The 23563-nt window shown below is 47.8% G+C and overlaps 1 protein-coding gene across 4 annotated transcripts in view; it reads left to right on the top strand.

Annotated features, from left to right (window-relative positions):
• Positions 1 to 767: 767 nt before the first annotated feature.
• PHYKPL (5-phosphohydroxy-L-lysine phospho-lyase) overlaps positions 768 to 23563 on the top strand; it is a 33982-nt gene continuing 11186 nt past the window's right edge. For 2 of the 4 annotated variants that reach the window (XM_040622582.1, XM_040622581.1), the window contains exons 1-8: positions 768 to 900; positions 1795 to 1913; positions 2960 to 3119; positions 6150 to 6224; positions 6798 to 6885; positions 6963 to 7079; positions 8554 to 8636; positions 8897 to 9122. In XM_040622582.1, the coding sequence (XP_040478516.1) occupies positions 842 to 900; positions 1795 to 1913; positions 2960 to 3119; positions 6150 to 6224; positions 6798 to 6885; positions 6963 to 7079; positions 8554 to 8636; positions 8897 to 9122 (927 nt within the window). In that variant the 5' untranslated portion in view covers positions 768 to 841. Of the gene's footprint in view, positions 901 to 1794; positions 1914 to 2959; positions 3120 to 5157; positions 5486 to 6143; positions 6225 to 6797; positions 7080 to 8553; positions 8637 to 8896; positions 9123 to 23563 lie in introns of those variants that run through there. The other 2 variants (XM_008709492.2, XM_008709494.2) reach the window with 2 other exon arrangements.

The following is a 23563-nucleotide window of genomic DNA, read 5'->3' as shown; positions in this document are numbered from 1 at the left end:
AGCGGGCAAAGCAGAGGGCTGAGACTCATGAAAGGTGACAGGAGGGACAGCAGGAACCTCCCCTTCCTCAGCTTGCTCAGGCCACAACCTAGGTCCCTCCTTCTGGGTTTGTGAAGGCAGAAAGTCCCGGGGCCCCACCCCAGTTGGGGCTATGTCTCTGGTAGCCTAGCTTCCCAGCCCCTTGGGGGCCAGCGATTGCTTCTCACTCACTGGACTGACAGAGCCGAGCTGGAGTCCAGCCTCAGCTGCACACTAGCTGTGTGTCTGGGAACACAGCCCCTGTCCTTCCTGGGCCTGGGTCTCTCCTGCCCACGCACGGTAAGGCCCAGCAGGCCTCCCAACTCTCTTCCTGTCTCAACGCTGTGTTCTCTTAGCGTTGATTCATCTCTGTTCACCCTGCCTGGATTCTAACAGGCCCATGACCCGCTCCCTGGGTCAGTCCCAGCAGTGACACTGCGTGAGACTGGGAGGTCCTAGGTCGGGCCCAGCATTGACGATCTCCTCTCCTACCCTGAGGCTCCTGCTGTGAACCAGGCCCTGGACCAGGTGTGCGACACATTCCCAGTTAACGCTCACGGGCCAACCCATTTCATACACCAGTAAGGCGACTCGGAGACGGAGCCCTGAGCTCAGAACTCTGCTGGGATCCGGAACAGCAGCGGGGACACCCGGGAGCCCTTCCCAGGGAGGGAAACCGCAGGGGCCGGGAGCGACGGGGGCGGGGCCGTGACGGGGGCGGGGCCGTGACGGGGAAGGGGCCGTGACGGGGGCGGGGTTTGGCGGCCGAGCGCGCGAGAGGCTTCTCCGCGCAGCGTCTCCGCGCGACTAGCCGCCGGGTGCCATGGCCGCCGATCCGCGCGGGAAGGCCGAGACTCTGGCCCTGCGGCGGCGGCTGCTAAGGTACCGAGACGGCGGCGCGGGGCGGTGCGCGCACGCACGACGCACGCACGTCCGGCGCGGAGCCCGCGGAGCCCAGGGACTCCAGCCCCGGGCCTCGAGCGGGCTCCAGTTCCCCGGCCCGCCAGACCCGGCAGCCGGCAGCTGACCCCCGCGGCCGCCTCCCGCGCTGCGTCCTCCCCGGCCGCCCCCAGCGGCGGCCGCTGCCAGACTCTGGGCAACCTCTGCCCCTCGGAGAAGGCCTCTGCCCTGGCACCTGGGAGTACCTCCCGCAGGGTTGGCCCGCCCCCAGGACCTGGGCCTGGCCTGAGGGTGACCCGGGAAGGGACTGAAAGTTCGGACGGAGGGTGGGCATGGGGGGAGGAGCGTTTCCCAAGAAGCCTTAGAGAAAGTCTACCCGTGACCTGTGAGGGGGGCTCTCCGCGCCCCTTGGGGCGTGAGGCAGCCTCTGGCTGGAGCTTGGGGCTGACACCCAGCGGGGTGGCAGAGACGCTTGGCTGGCAAGGACCACTCAGGGCTGAGCGCCAGCCACCTGATGGGGGCGCCCTCCTTCACACCCATCCCAGCAAAGAAACACTGCCCTAAGGAGCCCCCGTGGGTCTGGGGCAGCCACCTTTCCTTGGGATCCAAGGGAGTGACGTGGGCCTGTGCAGAAATGAGCAAGGCCGTAGCCTTTGCAAATGACTTAAATAATTTCAGTTTTAGCAGCTTCTTACCCATCACTTTCCTCCTTTTCAGCCACCTATACGGTGGGGGACTAGAAGCAGGGAAGCACCGCTGTGCCCTTCAACCTTTTGTCCCTTCCAGAAATTGCGGGGAAGGGGGTTGTGGCTGTGGTGGGTGGACTTTTCCCTTCAGGTCTTCAGACATGGTGTCCACTTCTTGCTGTCCCCACAGCGATTCTTGCAGACTCTTTTATCCGGAAGATCCTATTAAGATTGTCCGGGGCCAAGGACAGTACTTGTATGACGAACAGGGTGCAGAATACCTCGATTGTATCAACAATGTGGCTCATGGTTGGTATCATCCCTCAGGCTGGCAGGGCAGGGGAGCGGGCTGAGGCTGTGAACCTGGTCCCAGGGGGATCCTGAGATTGCAGAAAGGTGTGGAGAGCTTGGGTTGAGCTGAGCAGAGGAGCCCAGTCTTTCTGGTGTAGCCACTCTTGAGTTGCCAAGTGGTAGCTGTGCTGAGGCAGACAGAAGTCCAGTCCCCCTTGGGACTGATGGTGAACTCAGTGTCAGTCAGCCTGGCCATGACCAGCCACACAGCAGGGCCCTGGCCAGGTGCTGGGGTCATGGCAGGGCTTCAGCCCCAGGGACTTTCTCAGGTGCTAAGGAAACTGAGGTAGGAATTCAGTTACCCAGGTGGGGCCGCCAGAGCTGGTGGAACGAAAGGGAGTCTGTGACCCACCAGGCACATTAGTGGTAAATGGGATAGAGATTAAAAGCGGGGGGCTCTGGTCCAGACTATCTGGGTTCATATCCCTGCCCTCCATTTACTTTATGATCTTGGACAAGCTACTTAGTTCTCGGTGCCTCAGTTTGCTGATCTGCAAAATAGACATGATGATACTAGCTATTCATCTCAAGGTGTTTTGGAGAAATAAGTGAGTTAATTCAGATAATTTGCTTTGAGTGTGCCTGGCACGTTGCGAGCTCTCAACACATGTTCACTGTTATAATCCGGGCTGTTGGCAATCAGCATTACCTCCAGCCCCCACTGACTAGTTGAAGTCAAGCCTGCCGACAGACACTCCCCACATCCTGTCTTTGTCGAACAGGCCTCCAGAAGCTTCCCTAAAGACAAGGATTTTCTAGGTAGGGTTTCTGCCAGCATTCTTTTTCTTCTGCCAGAATCTCAGGGACTCCTTTCCAGGTCTCCCTTTCCAGAACCGGCATCTCTGTCCCCCCCACACATACCGCGTCTTGAGACTCCCCTCTTTTCTCTCCACCTCTCCCGCACAACTGCTCTCCTCTGGCTGGGTTTATGGCTTGGGGCTGGGGGAGGCCCAGTGGGACCGGCTGAGCAGAGCCGCTGTGTGACGGAGGTGGCTCTCTCCCAGTTGGACACTGCCACCCTCTCGTGGTCCAGGCAGCACACGGACAGAACCAGGTGCTCAACACCAACAGCCGGTACCTGCACGACAACATCGTGGATTATGCGCAGAGGCTGTCAGAGACCCTCCCACAGAAGCTCTGTGTGTTTTATTTCCTGAATTCTGGGTAAGTGGACTTCGGCCAGCCCCACCCCCACCCCCACCCGGCGCCAGGCCAGAGGGTGAGACGGTGGAGACAGACAGAACTGCTCACGCAGGCGAAACCTTGTGTGGCGGACCCAGTGCGCGCTGGGGGAGAGGCAGCCTTGCCCCGGCTGACCCTGTAGACCTGGGCACTGGCTCTGTCGGATCCAGTTTTCTGGTCTCTTCGTAAGGCGTGCCATTTCCTCTATTCCATGATCGTCCTTGGGGCTTACCTAGGTTATACATTCCTTTATTTTTGCCTTATGAGTACACCGGCATAGCTGGGGGGCTACGGCCAACGTCCCTGCCCACAAGTCGCTCGTAAGGAACAGAAACGTCACAGAAATGCAGAATTCCTAAAGGGAGTTCATTGTCTGGAGGAGAAGTGAGAGGCCTGATGAGGCCAAGAAGCAATTGGGGGTGGGGGGCTGGGCCTGCTCGGAAAGGGTCAGGGAAGGCTACCCTGAAGGAGCGCTATGAGGCACAGAGCTGATGAGCAGGAAGGAAGCCGCCCACCCTGTTGGAAGTGTTCTTGTCAGGGTTCCTCAGCACAGGGAACAGCCTGTGCAAAGGCCCTGTGCACGCTTGAGGACCCGAAGGGAGAGGAGCAGGTAGGAGCAGACACATTCCAAGCGAGAAGTTTGTTTTTATCCTGAGCATTCAGGAAGCCATCTGAGGGTTTTAATTAGGCAAGTGATGTCATCGGGGCCGAGGAAGAGCGAGAATGGACACGGTTAGGCACCAGTTCAGCAGCCAGGTGACAGGTGATGGTAGCTCACACCCAGAGTGGCAGTGGGGACAGAAGTGGCAGACGATGACGTGTGCATAGAACCAGCCCAGCCTGCCTGGGAGAGAACACTCCCACAAACCCCGCATCGTGGCGTTTGGTTTATAGTAATGAGTATTCACATCATCCTTGTCACCTTCATGCACCAGTCCCCGGTCATTTCTAGGAAGTAGAATTTCCCGTCTTCGCTTTGCAGATGAGGAAACGGTAGTTCAGAGAAAGGATCCAGCTTGCCCGGGGTCATCCACGTGGGAGAAGGCAAAGCCGGAACCAGAGCCTCTCCGGGAAGAGCCAAGAGTCAGAGGGTCCAGGAGTCAGAGCTTCCTGGGCTGGGCAGTGGGGGCAGGGACGTTGGCTGGTTGACTCCACCACATTCAGGCTGGATTCCAGGAACTTCCACGTTGCCAAATCCAGCGGTCTCTTTGCTGTCCTTGTCTTACTCTGTCTCTCAGCGGCCGAGCCAGCGTTACCACTCTCTGGAAGTCCTCTCTGGTCTTGCTTCCAGGACACTTGGTGCACCGGGGTTTCTGCCAGCTTCTGGCCACGCCTCCGTCTCCTGTCTCCTCAGCCCACTGCTCCTCCTCACTTGCTCAGGGCCGGTCCGAGCAGCTGTCTCTCTGAGCCCTCTGCCTGCATGATCTCATCCGTTCCTATGGGCTTACATGCATCCACATGCTGGTGATTCCCAAATTTGTGTTTCAAGCCCAGATGCCTCCCATGTGTTCCAGCCTCAAGGTTCCAACCGCCCACTTGACTTCTGGACTGTCTCCGACTTGATGTGTCCGAAAGGAGTTGGTTGTCTTCTGCCAACACCTGGTGTGGGACCGTGGCACTGGCTCTCCCAGGCATTCCCAGGATGACACCCCCCCCCCACTGCCATCCTCATCCTGTCTCTGCTCCAGGCACCCTCCTCCCAGGCCCCCAGCGTGTCCCCGTCGTCTGACGCCAGGTTGTCTTCTACCTCCGTCCATCTTTCTGCTCTCCATGATGTCCTAGCTCTCCTCCTTGTCCCCCACACAGCCAGAGGCTTCCTCCCCAGGTGGAAGCTAAATCATGTCCCTTCTCCAATTGAAACTCTCCAGGGGCGCCTAGCTGGCTTCGTCGGTGGAGCACATGACTCTTGATCTTGGGGTTGTGAGTTCAAGCCCCACGTCGGGTGTGGCGATGACTTTAAAAAATAAAATCTTAAAATAGAAACAAAACCCTCTTCATTAGTTTGGCACAGCACTGACAAGAAAATCCAGCACCTTCCAGGGCCCTGTGTGCAGGGCCCCTGAGTGTCTTCCCCCTTCCTCTCCCGTGCTGCACCCAGCCTCCCTTGTGCTGTCTCGGTTCCCTGAGCACACCTGAGCACTTTTTCTGCCCAGGGCCTTTGAGCGTATTGCTCACGCTGCCTAGAACCTTCCCCCTGGGGCCTCGGTTCAGGTGGTATCTCCTCACAGAGTTTTTCTCTGACCCCTGTATTAGGTTGGGCTGCTGTAACACAACACCACAGACTGGGAGACCTAAGTGACAGAAATGTATTTCCCCTACTCCTACTCTCCAGCATCCAACAAGAAGGGGTTAGCAGCTTTGGCTTCTTTGAGGCTATCTGCCTGGTTTGTGATTGGCCACCTTCCTGCTGTGTTTTCACTCAGTCTTCTGTGCCTGCACGCTACCTGTGTCTCTGTGTGTCCACAGTTCCTCCCCTTAGGAGGACACGAGTCAGACTGGCTTAGGGCCCAGGGTCCGCTCTGCCGACCTCTTTTGAGTTGAATCACCTCTTTGAAAGCCCTATCTCTAAATACAGTCATGTTCTTAGGTGCTAGGGATTAGGGCTTCAACATAGGAATTTGGGGGGACACCATTCAGCCCATCATACCCCTTTATCTACAGGAAGGCCCTGTGTGGTTCTCTTCGAGACACTTACCAAAATGATCATCCTTTCCTTTTTTGTTTTTGTTTTGTTTTGACTTGGCTTTCATGACGCGTACTAGAATGTAAGTTCCAGAAGGGCCAGGACCGTTTGACACGCTTCTTGCCCCTGCCCAGCTTGTAGCACATAGAAGGCATTCGATAAAATTTTCATTGAATGAATGAATTCGAATGACTCACAAATGGCGTTCTGAGAATCTTCTTGCTGCTGGAAGGGATCCTCGTTCCCTCCGGGTTTCTCTGTGGGAAGCAGGTATCTGGGAGGAAAGCCCCGGACAGCTGTGTGAGCAGTGCCCTCCTTTTCTGTCATAGGTCAGAAGCCAATGACCTGGCCCTGAGGCTGGCCCGCCAGTACACGGGACACTGGGACGTGGTGGTATTAGACCAGTAAGTGCCCTTTCCAGAAGCCTGGGCCCACCACTTACTGGGGCTCAGTGAGGCTCTAGTTTTGAGTGCCTTGGGCAGGAGGATGAGGGGCCTGGGCTCCTGGAGGGAAGCATGAAGACCTGGCCATAGAGACACCCCCACGTACAGAGGCTCTTCCCCCCGGGGCCTCTCTTCTGGGAGCAGAGAATGCTTTGTAAGGTGGTGAGACTTCGCTCCACGTTTTAGGTATTAAAATTGTCCTCACAGTATTGAGTATCTGCTGTGCACGAGGCCCGGGCTAGAGCATTATCCCATTGGGGATTCCTTACAGTTCTGTAGGAGGAAACCACTCCCCCTACCACCACAGAGGAGAGCACTGAACCCCGAGAGATCAAATGATTAGTCACCGTTACCTAGCTAGTAAGCAATCTTGCTCCCAGGCTCCCAGGCCCGCGTTGGTTCCCAGCCCTAGGACTCAGGGGCTATGTCCGGTTGGTCTGCCCTGTGGCTCCCGAGGTGGGGAGACAGTTGTCAGGGCCAGGGCACAGAGTACGTGCCACCCGGGCCTGAGCCCCCCTTCTTTCTCCTCCTCAGTGCTTATCACGGTCACCTGAGCTCCCTGATCGACATCAGTCCCTACAAGTTCCGAGACCTTGATGGCCAGAAGGAGTGGGTCCATGTGGTATGCACTGCCCAAGCGGGCAACAGGTCGGTGCGCACACCCCGGCCCGGATGACACGGCGCTGTCACTCCCCACAGGCACCTCTCCCAGACACCTACCGGGGTCTTTACCGGGAGGACCACCCCAATCCAGCTGGGGCCTATGCCGGCGAGGTGAAGCGCGTGGTGAACAGCGTGCAGGAGAAGGGCAGGAAGGTAACCGCGTCCGCACAGGCCTCGTGAACAGAAGACAAATGTCATTTCCTCTGTTGTTAGCACAGTGCTGGATAGCGGGGACCCTGGCGACACTGGAACCGGGCCCCACCCTTTAGGAATCTCAGAGGAGGTTTACGTGCTCAGCAGAGAGTTTAGCTAAAGACCTGTCCTGGGTGTTACAGGAGTCCAGGGGCCCGGGCTGGACGGGTGTGGGCGCGAAGGAGGGTCCTTGGAGGAGATGCTGCAGGATTGCAGTGGTGGGGTTAGCACTCAAGGTACGGGCTGGGGGAGGAGAGGAAAGGCATCCTAAGCAGAGGGGTGGCCTGCAGGGGTGGAACCCCATCAGTGTGGGGCCTGGCTGAGCTGGCAGGAAAGGAGCTGAGAAAGGCAGGCAGGACCCCCGTGGCACAGGACCACAAGGGCTGTGCCGAGGGGCTGGAGGGTCAGAGGGAGAGTGACGAGACGGGGGGATGCACGTGAATGGGGCCGGCCTGCTACCATAGGAGCCCCCCCTCCCCAGGGTGTTGGGGCGGAGACAGAGCACAGGGGCAGAGACAGGAGAGGCTGTGTGGGTCTGGGGGAGCATCGGCTGTGACAACAGCAGTGGGAGGGAGTTAGCTATTGGCGTGACAGCTTTCTGGAAGGCCTCACTGATGAGTGACAGCTGAACGCAGGATGTACGGCCGAGACAAGCAGGCGAAAAAGCCAGAAAGATTGGCAGAGCCAGATCAGGGGAGCCTGGCGTGTGCATTTCAGATGCTTTGCCTCCGCTTCCAGAAAACCAGGAAAGAGATGGCTCCGGGGGCAGCAGGGGTGGCCGGTTCCTGCCCCATCAGCCTTCCGTCTGGGCCGTGGTTTCTTACACAGTTCTGAGACCCGACATAGCTTGGAGGTCATGGCTGTGAGAAATGGGGTCACTGAAGGGGTTTAAACAGGACAGTGATGAGTTCAGTGACTGGACCGAGGATCGCCCTGGTGGCTGGTGGAGGAGTGACTGGAGGAGGCATCCCGTTAGGTGACATCTGCGGGAGGCCGAGGCAGGAAGCGGCCCCTGTGCCAGGAGGCAGGTGTGTCCAGGTGGAGGGGAGGCGTGGGGGCACAGACGGTGGAGAGGCAGAGGCCGTGCTGACCAATGGATCACGGACGGGGGCCACGTCTGTCTCGGTGGGGGTGATGGGAGTCACCAGTCGGGGCAGGGAGGGAATAGGCTGATGAGGGAGAAATCAATGGCTTTCATCTGGGACGTGCTAAGTACAAGGAATCTGGAGAATTCCACGCGCTAAGAGTTGGTTTGCGGCCCAAAAGAAAACCCAGTCACAGACCAGATGTGACCTGGAGGCCGAAGTGGCCACACAAGCAGCTCTGGTGACCCGTCCCACCAGGAGCCAGCCCTGAGCCAGCATTGGCAGGATGCGCCCAGCACACCACCCAGTGCCTCCCCTGTGGTGTCCCCAGCGTTCTCTCTCCTCCGCAGATCGCAGCCTTCTTTGTGGAGTCTCTGCCCAGCGTCGCGGGGCAGATCATCCCCCCAGCCGGCTACTTCCCGGAAGTAGCAGAGTGAGTAGCTGGGAGGGGGGCCTCGGGGAGGGGAGGGCTGTAATGGGGCTTCCCGACCTTTGTTCCCAACTCCAGCCTCAGCTTGGCCTGTTGGCCCGAATTTTGAGAAATCGTGGTGGCCCCGAGAAAGCCAGCCCCCTGCTTCCTGCCCCAACCTTACGGCTGGCAGAGCCAGGGTTGGGAGTCCAAGACCCCCCGGCTCCTGGTCCGATCCCTCTTACCACAGACCCCACGCGTCAGCCGTCTATCCTCTGTCACAGGCACATCCACAGGGCCGGAGGGCTCTTTGTCGCAGACGAGATTCAGGTGGGCTTTGGCCGAGTAGGCAAGCACTTCTGGGCCTTCCAGCTGCAGGGAGAAGACTTTGTCCCCGACATTGTCACCATGGGCAAGTCCATTGGCAACGGCCACCCCGTCGCGTGCGTGGCCACAACCCAAGCTGTGGCCAGGGCCTTTGAAGCCACCGGCGTCGAGTATTTCAACACGGTGAGTGACGGCTCCGGGGCACAGCAGCACGGCGGGTTCTGCTCGGCCTCACCTGCTTGTCCTTAGTGAGCACAGGCCCCAGGCTTAGCACAGTGCCCAGTGCAGAGACTCCTCATGCTGTTCTCGGGGGTTACCGCCGGTTAGGGGAGAAAACACACCACCTTATAAAACCGGCATCGATCCAAAGACTGTCACAAGACATCATGCCTTGTAAAGTACACAGAAAGAATACAAGAGACCCGCTCTCCCTTCCAGCAGGCACGACCTGCTCTGTGCCAGGCCCTGTGCCTGAGCCGATGCAGATGTGTGAGGAGCTCCGTCTGTTTGGGGGACGAATGGTCTGGGGACAGAGTTGACATTCCAGTAGGAGCTTCTAGGGGGACATGGCTCCCCATCCTTGGGGCACAGGCCGGAGAGCTTTCCCTAAGTGAAGTGGGTCCTTGTGTCGCAGGAGAAGCCACAGCGTGTTCGCTGGCTGAGAGAACACGCCGTGGGTGAGGGGAGCGTGGTGGTCACCAGGGGCTTCCTCAGAGCTGAGGAGTCGGGACCGGTCGGGAGGGCCGTGACGAGCCATGGAAGGGTTTCCACTGGGGAGAGAGGACATGTGAAATACACTTTAGAGAGATCTCTGGTGAGCAGTGTGGAGAAAGAACCAGAAGGTGGGGAGACTGATGCAGGCAAGGGAAGAGGAGGCCCAAATCTGGGCACAGGCCACAGGGAAGAAATAGGAAGGACAGCATCGCGGGAAGGAACTCACTGTGACTTCCCAAAGAAGAGCCAGTTTGAACTGGAGACGGAAATATGTCGGTATTGGGCAAGATGGTCGAGAGCTGGCAGAGAAGGTCGTGAAGGGTGAGGGTTGACGATTCAGCAAATCGTCACTCGACGCCCAGGGGACATGCAGACAGAGCCTCTACCCTTGGACAAGCTCCCCGTTGGGGGAAGACAGACCCACAAACAGACCCCTTGATGGAAGGGGTGGGATGTCAGCGATCAGCACAAGGGACATGGGTGGGGGGACGCCCCCCCAGAAGAGGTGTGGGAGGAGTAGCCCCGGGGCAGGAAGGAGTGTGTGGTGTGGGGTGAAAGACAGACCATGCAGTAGAGCGCGATCTGGCGTTTTGTTTCTTTGTTTTAACCTGCGGTTCACATAGTTAGATTATATAAACCTCTGTCCCCGCACGGTCCTCTCTTCGTTAACCAGTTAACGGGTTACTTTTATTAATGTCGTAAGCATCCAAGAAGCCATCATTCCAAGTAAAAGTTGGGCCTTGGACGGTAACCTGCGTCTACCCATACGGCCACCGCGGTCCCGTCTCATTGCGCCCTGTCCCCCCAGCCCGGCTACCACCTCCGGCTTCATTGTTCATTCTAGTTGTTTTTTACCCTTATAAAAAGTGTATCGTGCTGGGGTTCTCTTAGGAGGTTGGTTTTTCCACCTAAACATGATCTTACTCCGAGTTGTCCTCCTTGCTGGTCACCGAGGTCGGACTGCTTCGTGCTATCCCACCGCGTGACCGTGCCGTGGTTATTTGTCCCCTCCTGGCGAGGAGCTCCGGGGTTGTTCCCATGGCTTGTGCTGCTGTAAACAATGTTTTTATAAGTTTGTATTGTGCACGTGCAAGAGTTTTTCTTAGGACCTAAAAGTGGACTTGCTGGGTCATGGGGTCTGTGTTCTCTCTCCATTTTTAAGACATGATGACTTCTGTTTTCCAGAGTGGTTCACAAGCTAACTACCAGTGGTGGATAAGAGATTCTGTGGGTCTCCTTCCTCTCAAACACCTTTTAATGTTTGCCAGGCCAGTGGGGTGTAAAATGGTATCCCCTCAACTTGGGGAATGGTCTTGAAAGGCCATTCCCTGGTTTCAAATTATGTGAAACATCTCTATGGGTTTTTTTTTCTTATTTTAATTTAATTCCAGTTAACATACAGTGTAATATTTTTTTTAAGATTTTTTATTTATTTATGTGACAGGCAGCCAGTGAGAGAGGGAACACAAGCAGGGGGAGTGGGAGAGGAAGAAGCAGGCTTCCAGCCTAGGAGCCTGATGTGGGGCTCGATCCCAGAACACCGGGTTCACACCGTGAGCCGAAGGCAGACGCTTAACGACTGCGCTACCCAGGCGCCCCCATACAGTGTAATATTAATTTCAAATGTACAATACAGTGATTCAGCACTTCATACCTCACCCCGTGCTCGTCACAGCAAGTGCATGCCTCAGTCCCCTTCACCTATTTCAGCCACTCCCCACCCCCTCCCCTCCGATAACCATCAGTTTGTGCTGTATAGTTAAGTCTGTTTCTTGGCTTGTCTCTCTCTCTCTTATTTTTTCCCTTTGCTCTTCTGTTTTGTTTCTTAAATTCCACATGAGTGAAATCATATGGTATTTGTCTTTCTCTGACTGACTTGTTTCGCTTAGCATAATACTGTCTAGTTCCATCCATGTCGTTGCCAATGGCAAGATTGTGTTCTTTTTTATGGCTGAATAATATTCCATCGCATATAGATACCACTTCTTCTTTATGCATTCATCAGTCAGTGGACACGGGCTGCTTCCCTATCTTAGCTATTATACATAATCCTGCTATAAACATAGGGGTGCATGTATCTCTTTGAATTAGGGTTCTTGTAGTCTTTGGGTAACCACCCCATAGTGCAATGGCTGGGTCATCATGTAGCTCTATCTTTAACTTTTTGAGGAAGCTGCGTACTGTTTTCCAGAGTGGCCACACCAGTTTGCCTTCCCACCAGCAGTGCCTGAGGGTTCCTCTTTCTCCAATCCTCACCAATACCTGTTTCTTGTGTTGATGTTAGCCATTCTGACAGGGGTGAGGTGGTCGCTCCTGTAGTTTTGATTTGCCCTTCCCTGATGGTAAGTGACGTTGAGCGTCTGTTCACGTGTCTGTTGGCCACCTGGGTGTCTTCTCTAGAGAAATGGCTTCTGCCCATCTTTAAGTTGGATCATTTGTCTTTGGGGTGCTGAGTTTTATAAGTTCTATATGTACTTTAGATGCCTTCATATGTTTATTGGCCATGTGTTTCCTCTTCTGTGAAATGCCTGTTTTTTCTTTTGCCCGTTTTTTGATTGAGGTATTAGAGGTTTTCCTATTTATTTGCGGGAGTTTTGTGTGTCTCTATATATGCATTTGTGTGTGTGTATATATACATAGGCACACACATATATATTCTTTTTTTATTTTTTAAAGATTTTATTTATTTATTCAACAGAGATAGAGACAGCCAGCGAGAGAGGGAACACAAGCAGGGGGAGTGGGAGAGGAAGAAGCAGGCTCCTAGTGGAGGAGCCTGATGTGGGGCTCGATCCCATAACGCCGGGATCACGCCCTGAGCCGAAGGCAGACACTCAACCGCTGTGCCACCCAGGTGCCCCACATATATATATATTCTTGATATTAGTCCTTTGTCGATTGTGTAGGTCGGGTCCCTCAATAATTTTCAGGGGATTCTAAGTTCAAAACTGTGAGGACCGGGGCACCTGGGTGGCTCAGTCGGTTAAGCATCTGACTCTTGATCTCAGCTCAGGTCTTGATCTCAGGGTCATGGGTTCAAGGCCCTCACTGGGCTCCATGCTGGGAATGGAGCCTACTTAAAAAAAAAAAAAAAGTGTAAGGGCCACTGCATTATTCAGTTCTAGGTTTTCCAGATCTTTTTATTATTAACTTCTGACTAATGACACTGAGATCAAAGGTCATGTCTCTAAGGTGTGTTGAGGTGGTTTATTACTTGATTATTCTGCATGTTCTCTAGAAAAATGTATGTTCCCTAAATACGGAACTCTGTAAATGTCTCTTAGGTCACACTTATTAATTGTGTTGTTTGAATCTTCTGTAGTATTGCTGGATATTTTTTCTACATAACCTATTACTTACTGAGGGCTGTGTGTAGAGATCTCACAATGATGAAAACTGAACTATTTTTCCTTGTAATACTGTCCACTCTTTGCTTTATTTCATATATATTTTAAACATATACATATTTTTTATTTCTATATGATCATTGGGAATTGAATCTTTTTTTTCTTAAGATTTTATTTTCGAGTCATCTCTACACTCAGTGTGGGGCTCACACTCACTACCCTGAGATCAAGCCGGGCGCCCCAGGAATTGAATCTTTTTTATTTTTTATTTTTTTTAGATTTTATTTATTTATTTGAGAAAGAGACAACATGAGCAGAGGGAGAAAAAGAGGGACAAGCAGACTCCCCGCTAAGCAGGGAGCCCAATGCGGGGGCTCGATCCTGGGACCCTGGACTCGTGACACTTAACCAACTGAGCCACCCAGGAGCCCCTTGAATCTTTTTTAAAATTTGAGGTATAGGGGCGCCTGGGTGGCACAGCGGTTAAGCGTCTGCCTTCGGCTCAGGGCGTGATCCCAGCGTTCTGGGATCGAGCCCCACATCAGGCTCCTCCATTATGAGCCTGCTTCTTCCTCTCCCACTCCCCCTGCTTGTGTTCCCTCTCTCGCTGGCTATCTCTATCTCTGTCAAATAAATAAATAAAATCTTTAAAAAAAAATTTGAGGTATAACTGACATATTACTTTCAGGTGTTCAACATCATGATTCGATAGTTGTCTCAAAATGATCACCAGAGTAACTCTGGTTAGCATCCATCACCGCACGTAGTTACAGACTTTTTTTCTTGCAATGAGAACTTCTAAGGTCTACTCTCTTAGCAACTTTCAAAAATACAGTAGAGTATTATTAACTCTAGTCACCGTTCTGCACATTATACCCCAGAACTTATTTATTGTAACTGGAAGTTTGTACCTTTTGACCAACTTCACTCATTTCGCCCATCCCCCCCACCCCCACCTGTGGCAACTACCAGTATGTTCTCTGCATCTAAGAGTTCCATCTCGGGTTCGTTTTTTTGCTTTTTTTTTTTTTAAGATGTTATTTATTTCTTAGAGAGGACGAAAGAGAGCACAAGTGGGGCAGGGGAGCAGCACGGGGAGGGAGAGGGAGAAGCGGGCTCCCCCCTGAGCAGGGAGCCTAAGGCGGAGTTCAATCCCAGGACCCTGGGACCGTGACCTGAGCCAAAGGCAGACACTTAACCGACTGAGCCGCCCAGGCGCCCCTGTTTTTTGCTTTTTGTTTTGATCCCACAAATAAGTGAGATACAGTATTTGTCTTTCTCTATTAGACTTATTTCACTTAGCATAATGTCCTCAAGGTACAGGGCATGCTGTCGCAAATGGCAAGATTTCCTTCTTTTTTATGGTGGGATAATAATCCATTGTGTATATATACTGCATTTTCTGTATCCATTCAACCGTGTGTGGACGCTTAGGTGGCTTCTGTGTCTTGGCCACCGAAAACAGTGCTGCTGGGGCACTGGGGTGGCTCAGTTGGTGAAGCGTCTGCCTTTGGCTCAAGCCAAGCCAGGATTCCAGGATCCTGGGATCAAGTCCCATGCCAGGCTCCCTGCTCAGTGGAGAGCCTGCTTCTCCCTCTCCCTCTGCTGCTCCTCGTGCTTGTTCTCTCTCTCTCTGTCAAATAAATAAATAAAATACTTTAAAAAAAGAAAAAAGAAAAAGAAAATAGTGCTGCAATAGACATGGGGGTGCAGATATCTCTTCAAGATTTCCTTCCGATAAATACCCAGAAGTAGAATTCCTGGATTATATGGTGATTCTATTTTAAATTTTTCGAGGCCCCTCCATACTGTTTTCCATGGTGGCTACCCCAGTTAACATTCCCACTAACAGTATACGAGGGTTCCCTTTTCTCCACCTCCTGACCAACCCTTGCTGTTTCTTGTCTTTTTGACAATAGCCATCCTCACAGGTTGTGAGGTGATATCTCATTGTGGTTTTGATGATTGATGTTGGGCACCTTTTCGCGTACCTGTTGGCCATCCGTGTGTCTTTCCTAGAAAATGTCTATTCAGATATTCTGCCCATTTTAATCGTATTCTTTATTTTTTGGCCATTGAATGGTATGAATTCTTCATATATTTTAGATATTCGCTCCTTATGAAACAAACGATTTGCAGATATTATCTCCCATTTGGTCAACTGCCTTTTCATTTTGTAGATGATTTCCTCTGCTGTGCAGAAGCTTTTTAGTTTGATGTAGTCCTACTTGTTTATTTCTGCTTTCATTGCCTTTGCTTTTGATGTTAAATCCAAAAAATTGCCAAGAATGATGTCAAGGAGCTTACCACGTATGTTTTCTCCCAAGAGTTTTATGGTTTCAGGTCTTATATTCAAATCTTTAATCCATTTTGAGTTAATTTTTATGTATGGTGTAAAATAGTAGTCCAGTTTTCCAGAAATTGAATCTATCATAAGGAATAATTTTTTCCTAATAATGATTTTGGCTCTTAAATTGTATTTTATCTGATGTTATAGAGCTTCCGCAGCTCTCAGTTAGCTTTAGGTATGTTTAACAAGCATATATCTAGAATTTGGGTTTTTTTCCAGAACTGTTAATATTTGACTTTAAAGTGATCACTTTAGATCACATTTAGACAGTCTAAATTTAATGTAACTTTTGATATATTTGCGCCTCTTGATAACATCTTCATTTATAATTTCAGTTTATCATACTTTTCTGTCTCTTTTAATCCTTCCTGTTTTCTTTTACTATCTGTATTAAAACTTTTTCATCCCAGGTTCCTGGGAGGCTCAGTCAGTTAAGTGTCTGCCTTCAGCTTGGGTCATGGCCCCAGGGTCCTGGGATCGAGCCCCACATCAGGCTTCCTGCTTAGTGGAGTCTGCTTCTCCCTCTCCCTCTCCCCCTGCTTGTGTTCTCTCTCTTTCTGTCAAATGAATAAATAAATAAAATCTACCAAAAAAAAAAAAAGTATTTCATCCCAAATTATTTTCAGTGCAAGCCTTTACATTGCAAACCTTCTGAAATCTTATGTGCCTAGGAATATTTTTATCAGACCCTCATATTTAAATATTTTAGCTAAACATAAAAATCTAGGTCCTATTTTCCTCCAACACGTTAAAAGTATATTCCATTGTCACCCTGCATGTAGTATTGACGTAGAAAAAGCTGGAATCATCCATTCTTTTTCAGTTGAAATATAATTACATACCCATAATATTCACTCTTTTAAATACAAATTTGGGGCGCCTGGGTGGCTCAGTGGGTTAAGCGTCTGCCTTAGGCTCAGGTCATGATCCCGGGGTCCTGGGATTGAGTCCCTCATCAGGCTCCCTGCTCAGTGGAGAGCCTGCTTCTCCCTCTGCCCCTCCGCCAACTTGTGGACTCTCTCTCTCTCTCTCTCATAAATAAATAAATACCTTAGAAATAAATGAATGAATAAATAAATAAATACAAATTCAGGGGCACCTGGCTGGTTCAGTTGGAAGAGAGTGCGACTCTTAATCTCAGGGTCGTGTGTTCGAGCCTCATGTTGTGTCTAGAGATTACTTCCACACAAAAATAAACTTTAAATACAAATTCATTGGGTTCAAAATCAAGTACAAATCAGTGGTTTTTAGTATACTCACCAAGTTGTGCAACCACCATTACTGTCTTAATTCTGGAACATTTTCATCACCCAAAATGCAGCCCCATACCCATTAGCAGTCCCTCCCCCATTGCGTTCTCTCTATAAGTCCTGGCAGTCACTAACCTTTCTGTCTTGATGAATATGCCTATTCTTGAAATTTCATATAAATAGAATCACAAAAACACATGACCTTCTGTGTCTGACTGTGTCACGTAGCATAATACTTTCAAGGTTCATCCATATTCTAGCATGAATCAGTACTTCATTCTTTTGTAGGGAGGAATAATAATCCCAATTGTATAAGTAGGCCACATTTCACTTATCCCTTCTTCACTTAATGAACATTTGGGTCATTTCCCCTTCTTGGCTATTATGAATAATGCTGTGATGAACAGTTGCGTACATGTGTTTGTTTGGACGTATATTTTCAGTTCTACTGAGTATGTACCTGTGAGTGGAATTGCTGGATCTTATGGCAACCCTAGGTTTAACTTTTTGAGGAATGACAGACTTTTGTCAAATAGCTGTACCATTTTACACGCCCACCAACAATGTCCGAGGGTTCCAATTCCTCTATCCTCTCCAGCATTGATAATTTTCCATCTTTTATTATAGCCATCCCAGTGAGCACGGAAATAGTATTTCATCGTGATTTGCATTTCCCTCGTGGCTAGTGATGTCGAGCCTCTTTTTATGTGGTTATTGACCATTCACATATATTCTTTGCAAAATGTCTACTCATGTCCTTTGACCATTTTTAAAGTGGGTTACTTGTCTCTTTTTGCAGAGTTGTAAGAATTCTTTATCAGGTACTAATCCTTATCAGATAGATAATTTGGAAATATCTTCTCCCCTTTCTGAGTTGTTTTTCACTTTCTTCGTAGTCTCCTCTGGAACACAAAGGTTTTTAATCTTGCTGGAGTTCAGTTTATTTTTTCTTTGCTTGCTAGTGCTTTGGAGTCATATCTAACAAACCACTGCCTGATCCAAGGTCATGAAGATTTATACCTTTGCTTTCTTCTAAGGATTTTATAATTTTAGCTCTTAAACTTAGGTCTTGACCTAATATTTTGCGTAGGGGATGAGGCGGGGGTAACTTGACTCACTTGCATGTGGCTATCCAGTTGTCCCAACACCATTTGCTGAAAAGACTATTTTTATCCCATTGAATGGTTTGGCAACCTTGTCAAAGTTGACCAGCAACAAAAGCTAAAATAAGCAAACTGGATTACATCAAATTAAAAAGCTTTTGTACAGAGAAGGAACCTATCAACAAAACAAAAAGGCAACGTACTGAATGGGAGAAGATATTTGCAAATAAGACATCCAGTAAGGGGTTAATATCCAAAATATGTAAAGAACTTACACAACTTAAAAAAAAAAAATACACAGTTGAGGGGCGCCTGGGTGGCACAGCGGTTAAGCATCTGCCTTTGGCTCAGGGCGTGATCCCGGCGTTATGGGATCGAGCCCCACATCAGGCTCCTCCGCTATGAGCCTGCTTCTTCCTCTCCCACTCCCCCTGCTGTGTTCCCTCTCTCGCTGGCTGTCTCTCTGTCAAATAAATAAATAAAATCTTTAAAAAAAGAAAGAAGGAAGGAAAGAAAGAGAGAGAGAGAGAAAGGAAAGAAAGAAAAAGAAAGAAAGAAAGAAAGAAAGAAAGAAAGAAAGAAAGAAAGAAAGAAAGAAAGAAAGAAAAGAAAGAAAAATGGACAGATGGACAGAAGACTTGACTAGACATTTTTTCCAAAGAAGACAGATGGTCCACACACACATGAAAAAATACTGAACATCACTCATCATCAGGGAAATGCAGATCAAAACCACAATGAGATACGTCCTCACACCTGCCAAAATGGCTGTTATCAGAAAGACAAAAAATGACAGGTGTTGGTGAGGATGTGGAGGAAAGGGAACCCTCGTGCACTCACTGTTGGTGGCAATGTACATTGGTGCAGCCACTATGGAAAACCGTGCAGAGGTTCCTGGAAAAAGATAAAATAGAACTACCCGATGACCCAGTAATTGCACTGCTGGCAATTTATCTGAAGAAAATTAAAACCAATCTGAAAAGACCTATGCACTGCTGTGTTCATTGCAGCCTTATTTACAAGAGCCACAATATGGAAGCAGCCCATCAGTTAATGAATGGACAAAGAAGATGTGGTATATATATTATATGTGGTATATATGTTATATATACCATATATAGATGTGTATATATATTATATATATGTATTATATATTATATATATAATATTCCATATGTTGTTACAAATGGCAAGATTTCATTCCTTTTTTATGGCTGGATAATATTCCATTAGCTGGATAATATTCCATAGTGGAATATTATTTAGCCATAAAAAAGGAATGAAATCTTGTCGTTTTTAACAACATAGATGGAAATGGAGGGCACAGTGCTACGTGAAATAAGCCAGTCAGAGAAAGACAAATACCAGGGGAGCCTGGGTGGCTCAGTCAAAATGTCTGCCTTCAGTTCAGGTCATGGTCCCAGGGTCCTGGGATTGAGCCCCATGCAGGGCTCCCTGCTCAGTGGGGAGTCTGTTTCTCCCTCTCCCTCTGCCTGCCGCTCTGCCTACTTGTGCTCTCTCTCTTTCTCTGTCAAATAAATAAATAAAAATCTTAGAAAGAAAGAAAGAAAGAAAGAAAGAAAGAAAGAAAGAAAGAAAGAAAGAAAGAAAAAGAAAGAAAAGAAGAAAGAAAGAAAAATACCACATGATTTCATACTTGTGTGGAATCTAAAAAATAATTGATAGAGTTTTCTGAGTTTTTATATATTTTGGATGTTAACTCCTTATGAGATATTATTTGCATATATTCTCCCATTCGGTAAGTTGCCTTTTCATTTTGTTGATGATTTCCTTCACTGTGCAAAAGTTTTTCAATTTGATGTAGTCCCAGTTGTTTATTTTTGCTTTTGTTGTCCTTGTCTAGATCCTGAAAGGTATTGCTAAAACAAATGTCCAAGAGTTTACTGCCTATTTTCTTCTAGGAGTTTTATGGTTTTAGGTCTTATAATTAAGTCTAATCCATTTTGAGCTTAGTTTTATATATGATGTAAGAAAGTGGTCCAGCTTTCCTAACACCATTTATTGAAGTGATTGTCTTTTCCCCATTGTATATCCTTTGTTGCAGATTAATTGGCCATATAAGTGTGATTTTATTTCTGGCCTCTCTGTTCTGATCCATTCATCTCTGTGTTTGGTTTGTGTTTGGTTTTGTGCCAGTACCATACTGTTATGATTACTATAATTTGTAGTATAGTTTGAAATCTGGGAGCATGATATCTCCAGCTTTGTTCCTCTTTCTCTTTGTGGTTCCATACAAATTTTAGGATTATTTTTTCTAGTTCCGTGAAAAATGTCATTGGCTATTTTGATAAGGATTGCATTGAATCTGTAGATTGCTTTGGTAGTATGGAGATTTTAATAATAATAATTCTTCCAGTCTATGAGTACAGTATATCGTACCATTTATTTGTGTCATCTTCAATTCCTTTCATCATAGTCTTAGAGTTTCCAGAGTACAAATGTTTCATCGCCTCAGTTAAATTTATTCCTAGTTATTTTATTCTTTTTGATGCAATTGTAAATGGGATAGTTCTCTTAATTTCTGCAATAGTTTGTTACTAGTAGATGAAAACACAACAGGGGCAGGGGACCTGGGTGGCTCAGTCAGTTAAGCATCTGCCTTCAGCTCAGGTCATAAACCCAGAGTCCTGGGATCGAGTCTCTCGGCAGGCTCCCTGCTCAGCGGGGAGCCTACTTCTTCCTCTCCCTCTGCCGTTCCCTCTGCTCGTACTCTCTCTCTCCCAAATACATAAATAAAATCTAAAAAAAAAAGAAAAAGATAAAAAAGAAAACTGCCTGGGTGGCACAGTTGGTTCAACACCCAATTCTTGGTTTCAGCTAGGGTCATGATCTCAAGGTCGTGGGATTGAGCCCCACATCAGGCTCTGGGCTCGGCGGGGAGTCTCCTTAAGATTCTCCCTGCCCTTCCCCCCTTTTCTCTCACTCTCTAAAATAAATAAATCTTTAAAAAAAGAAAAAAAAGAAACAACAGATTTCTGTACTTTTGTATCCTGCAACTTTACTGAATCCCTTTAAACTAATAGTTTTTGGGTGCAGGCTTTACAGTTTCCTATATTGTAGTAGCTCATCTGTGAGTGGTGACAGTTTTACTTCCTCCTTTCCAATTTGGATGCCTTTTATTTCCTTTTCCTGCCTGGTTGCTGTGGCTAGGACCTGCAGCGCCGTGTTCAATAAAAGTGGCAAGGGTGGACATCCTGTCTTGTTCCTGATCTTGAGACAAAGCTTTCAACGTTTCACTATTAAGTATGTTGTTAGCTGTGGGTTTGTCATATATGGCCTTTATTATGTTGAGGTATGTTCCATCTACATCCACCTTTTTTAGAGTTTTTATCATGAATGGATGTTGAATTTTGTCAAATGCTTTTTCATCCATTGAGCTGATTGGATAATTTTTATTCTTCGTCTTGTTAATGTGGTGTATCACATTGAATGATTTGCAGATATTGAACCATCCTTGCATACTGGGAATAAGTCCCATTTGATCATGGTGTATGATCCTTTTAAATGCATTCGCTGAATTTGCTTTACTAATATTTCACTGAGGACTTTTGCATCTATGTTCATCAAGGATATTGGCTTGTGATTTTCTTTTTTTTCTTTTCTTTTTCTTTTCTTTTTTTTTTTTACAAAGTCTTTGATTTGGGTATCACTGTAATGTTGGCCTCATAAAGAAGTTAGGAAGCATTCCTTCCCTTTCAGTTTTTTGGAATAAATTGAAATTTGGGGAAGGATAGGTATTAACTCTTTAAATATTTGGTGGAATTCACCTGTGAAACTGTCTGGTCCTAGACTTTTGGTTTTGGGGAGTTTTTGGATCACTGATTGAATTTCATTACTAATAATCATCTTTTTTTTTAAAGCTTTTATTTATTAATTTGACAGAGAGAGAGACAGCCAGTGAGAGAGCAAACACAAGCAGGGGGAGTGGGAGAGGAAGAAGCAGGCTCCCAGTGGAGGAGCCTGATGAGGGGCTCGATCTCAGAACGCCGGGATCACGACTGAGCCACCCAGGCGCCCCTACTAATAATAATCTGTGCAGGTTTTCTGCTTCTTCCTAACTTAGTCTTGGAAGATTGTGTGTTTCTAGGAATTTATCCATTTCTTCTAGGTTGTCCAATTTATTGGACATATAGTTTCTTCTAGGTTGTCTTGGAAGATTGTGTGTTTCTAGGAATTTATCCATTTCTTCTAGGTTGTCCAATTTATTGGACATATAGTTTCTTCTAGGTTGTCCAATTTATTGGACATATAGTTGTTCATAAAAATCTTTTATGATCCTTTGTATTTCTGTGCTATCGGTTGTAACTTCTCTTTCACTTCTAATTTTATTTGGTCCTCTCTCTTTTTTCTTGACAAGTCTGGCTGAAGATTTTTCCATTTTGTTTATTTTTTAAAGGACCAGCTCTTAATTTCATTGATCTTTTGTATTTTTTTTTCTTTTTGACCTCTCTTTTATTTACTTCCACTCTGATCTTTATTTTCTTCCTTCTACTAACTTTGGGCTTGCTTTGTTCTTTTTTTTCTCATTCCTTTAGGTATGAGGTTAGAGCGTTGATTTAAGATTTTTCCTCTTTCTTGATACGGGTCTGTGTCATTATATTCCCTCTTAGAACTGCTTTTGCTGTTTCTCATAGATTTTGGACCATTGTGTTTTCATTTTTGTCTCAAGGTATTTTTTATTTCCTCTTTGACACTCACTGACCCATTGGTTGTTTAACAGCGTCTTGTTTACCCTCCATGTGTTTGTGTTTCTTCCAGTTCTTTTATTGTAATTGATTTCTACTTTCATACTGTTGTGGTTGGAAAAGATACTCAGTGTGACCTCATTCATCTTAAATTTATTAGACTTATTTTATGGCCTTACTTATCTGTACTGGAGAATGTTCCATGTGCACTTAAGAAAAATGTGTGTTCTGCTGGTTTTTGATAGAATATTCTGAATGTTCTGTTAAGTCCATGTGGTCTAATGTGTCATTCAAGGCCAGCATTTCCTTATTTTTTGTCTGGATGGTCTATCCATTGATGTAAGTGGGGTGTTAAAGTCCCCCTGCTGTTACTGTATTACCATCATTTTCTCCCTTTGCATATGTTAATATTTGCTTTATGTATTTAGGTGCACCTGTGTTGGAAGCATAAGTATTTACTAGTGTTTTATCTGCCTTATTATATAATACCCTTCTTTCTCTCTCATTACAGTTTTTGTTTTAAAGTCTATTTTGTCTGGGGCGCCTGGGTGGCTCAGCCGGTTAAGCGTCTGCCTTTGGCTCAAGTCATGATCTCAGGGTCCTGGGATCAAGCTCCACGTCAGGCTTCTGCTCAGCGGGGAGTCTGCTTCTTCCTCTCCCTCTGCCCCTCCCCCTGCTCATGCTCACAGTCTCTCTCTCTCTCAAATAAATAAATAAAATCTTTTAAAAAATAAATAAAGTCTTATTTTGCCTATTGCTACCCCAGCTTTCTTTTCACTTCAGTTTGCATGGAATATCTTTTTTCATCTCTGTACTTTCAGTTTGTATATCTTTAATGCTGAAGTGAGTGTCTTGTAGGCAGCATATGGATGGGTCCTGTTTGTTTGTTTTTTTTAATCTATTCAGCTACCCTGTCTTTTGATTGGATCATTGAATCCATTTACATTTACAGGGATTATCGATAGGTATGTATTTACTGACATTTGCTGTGTTCTGGTTGTTTTTGCAGTTCTTCTCTATTCCTTTTTCTCTCTTCCCTTGTGATTTGATGACTTTCTTTAGTGTTATGTTTAGATTCCTTTCTGCTTATTTTTTGTGTATCTGTTACAGGTTTTCGGTTTGTGGTTACCATGAGGTTCATATATAACAACCTG

This window comes from Ursus maritimus, unplaced genomic scaffold (genome assembly GCF_017311325.1).
Source record: "Ursus maritimus isolate PB19 unplaced genomic scaffold, ASM1731132v1 scaffold_5, whole genome shotgun sequence".
In the NCBI taxonomy this organism is placed as follows: Eukaryota; Metazoa; Chordata; class Mammalia; order Carnivora; family Ursidae; genus Ursus; species Ursus maritimus.
Note: the sequence above shows the minus strand (reverse complement) of the source record. Positions and strands in the feature narration are given on the sequence as shown.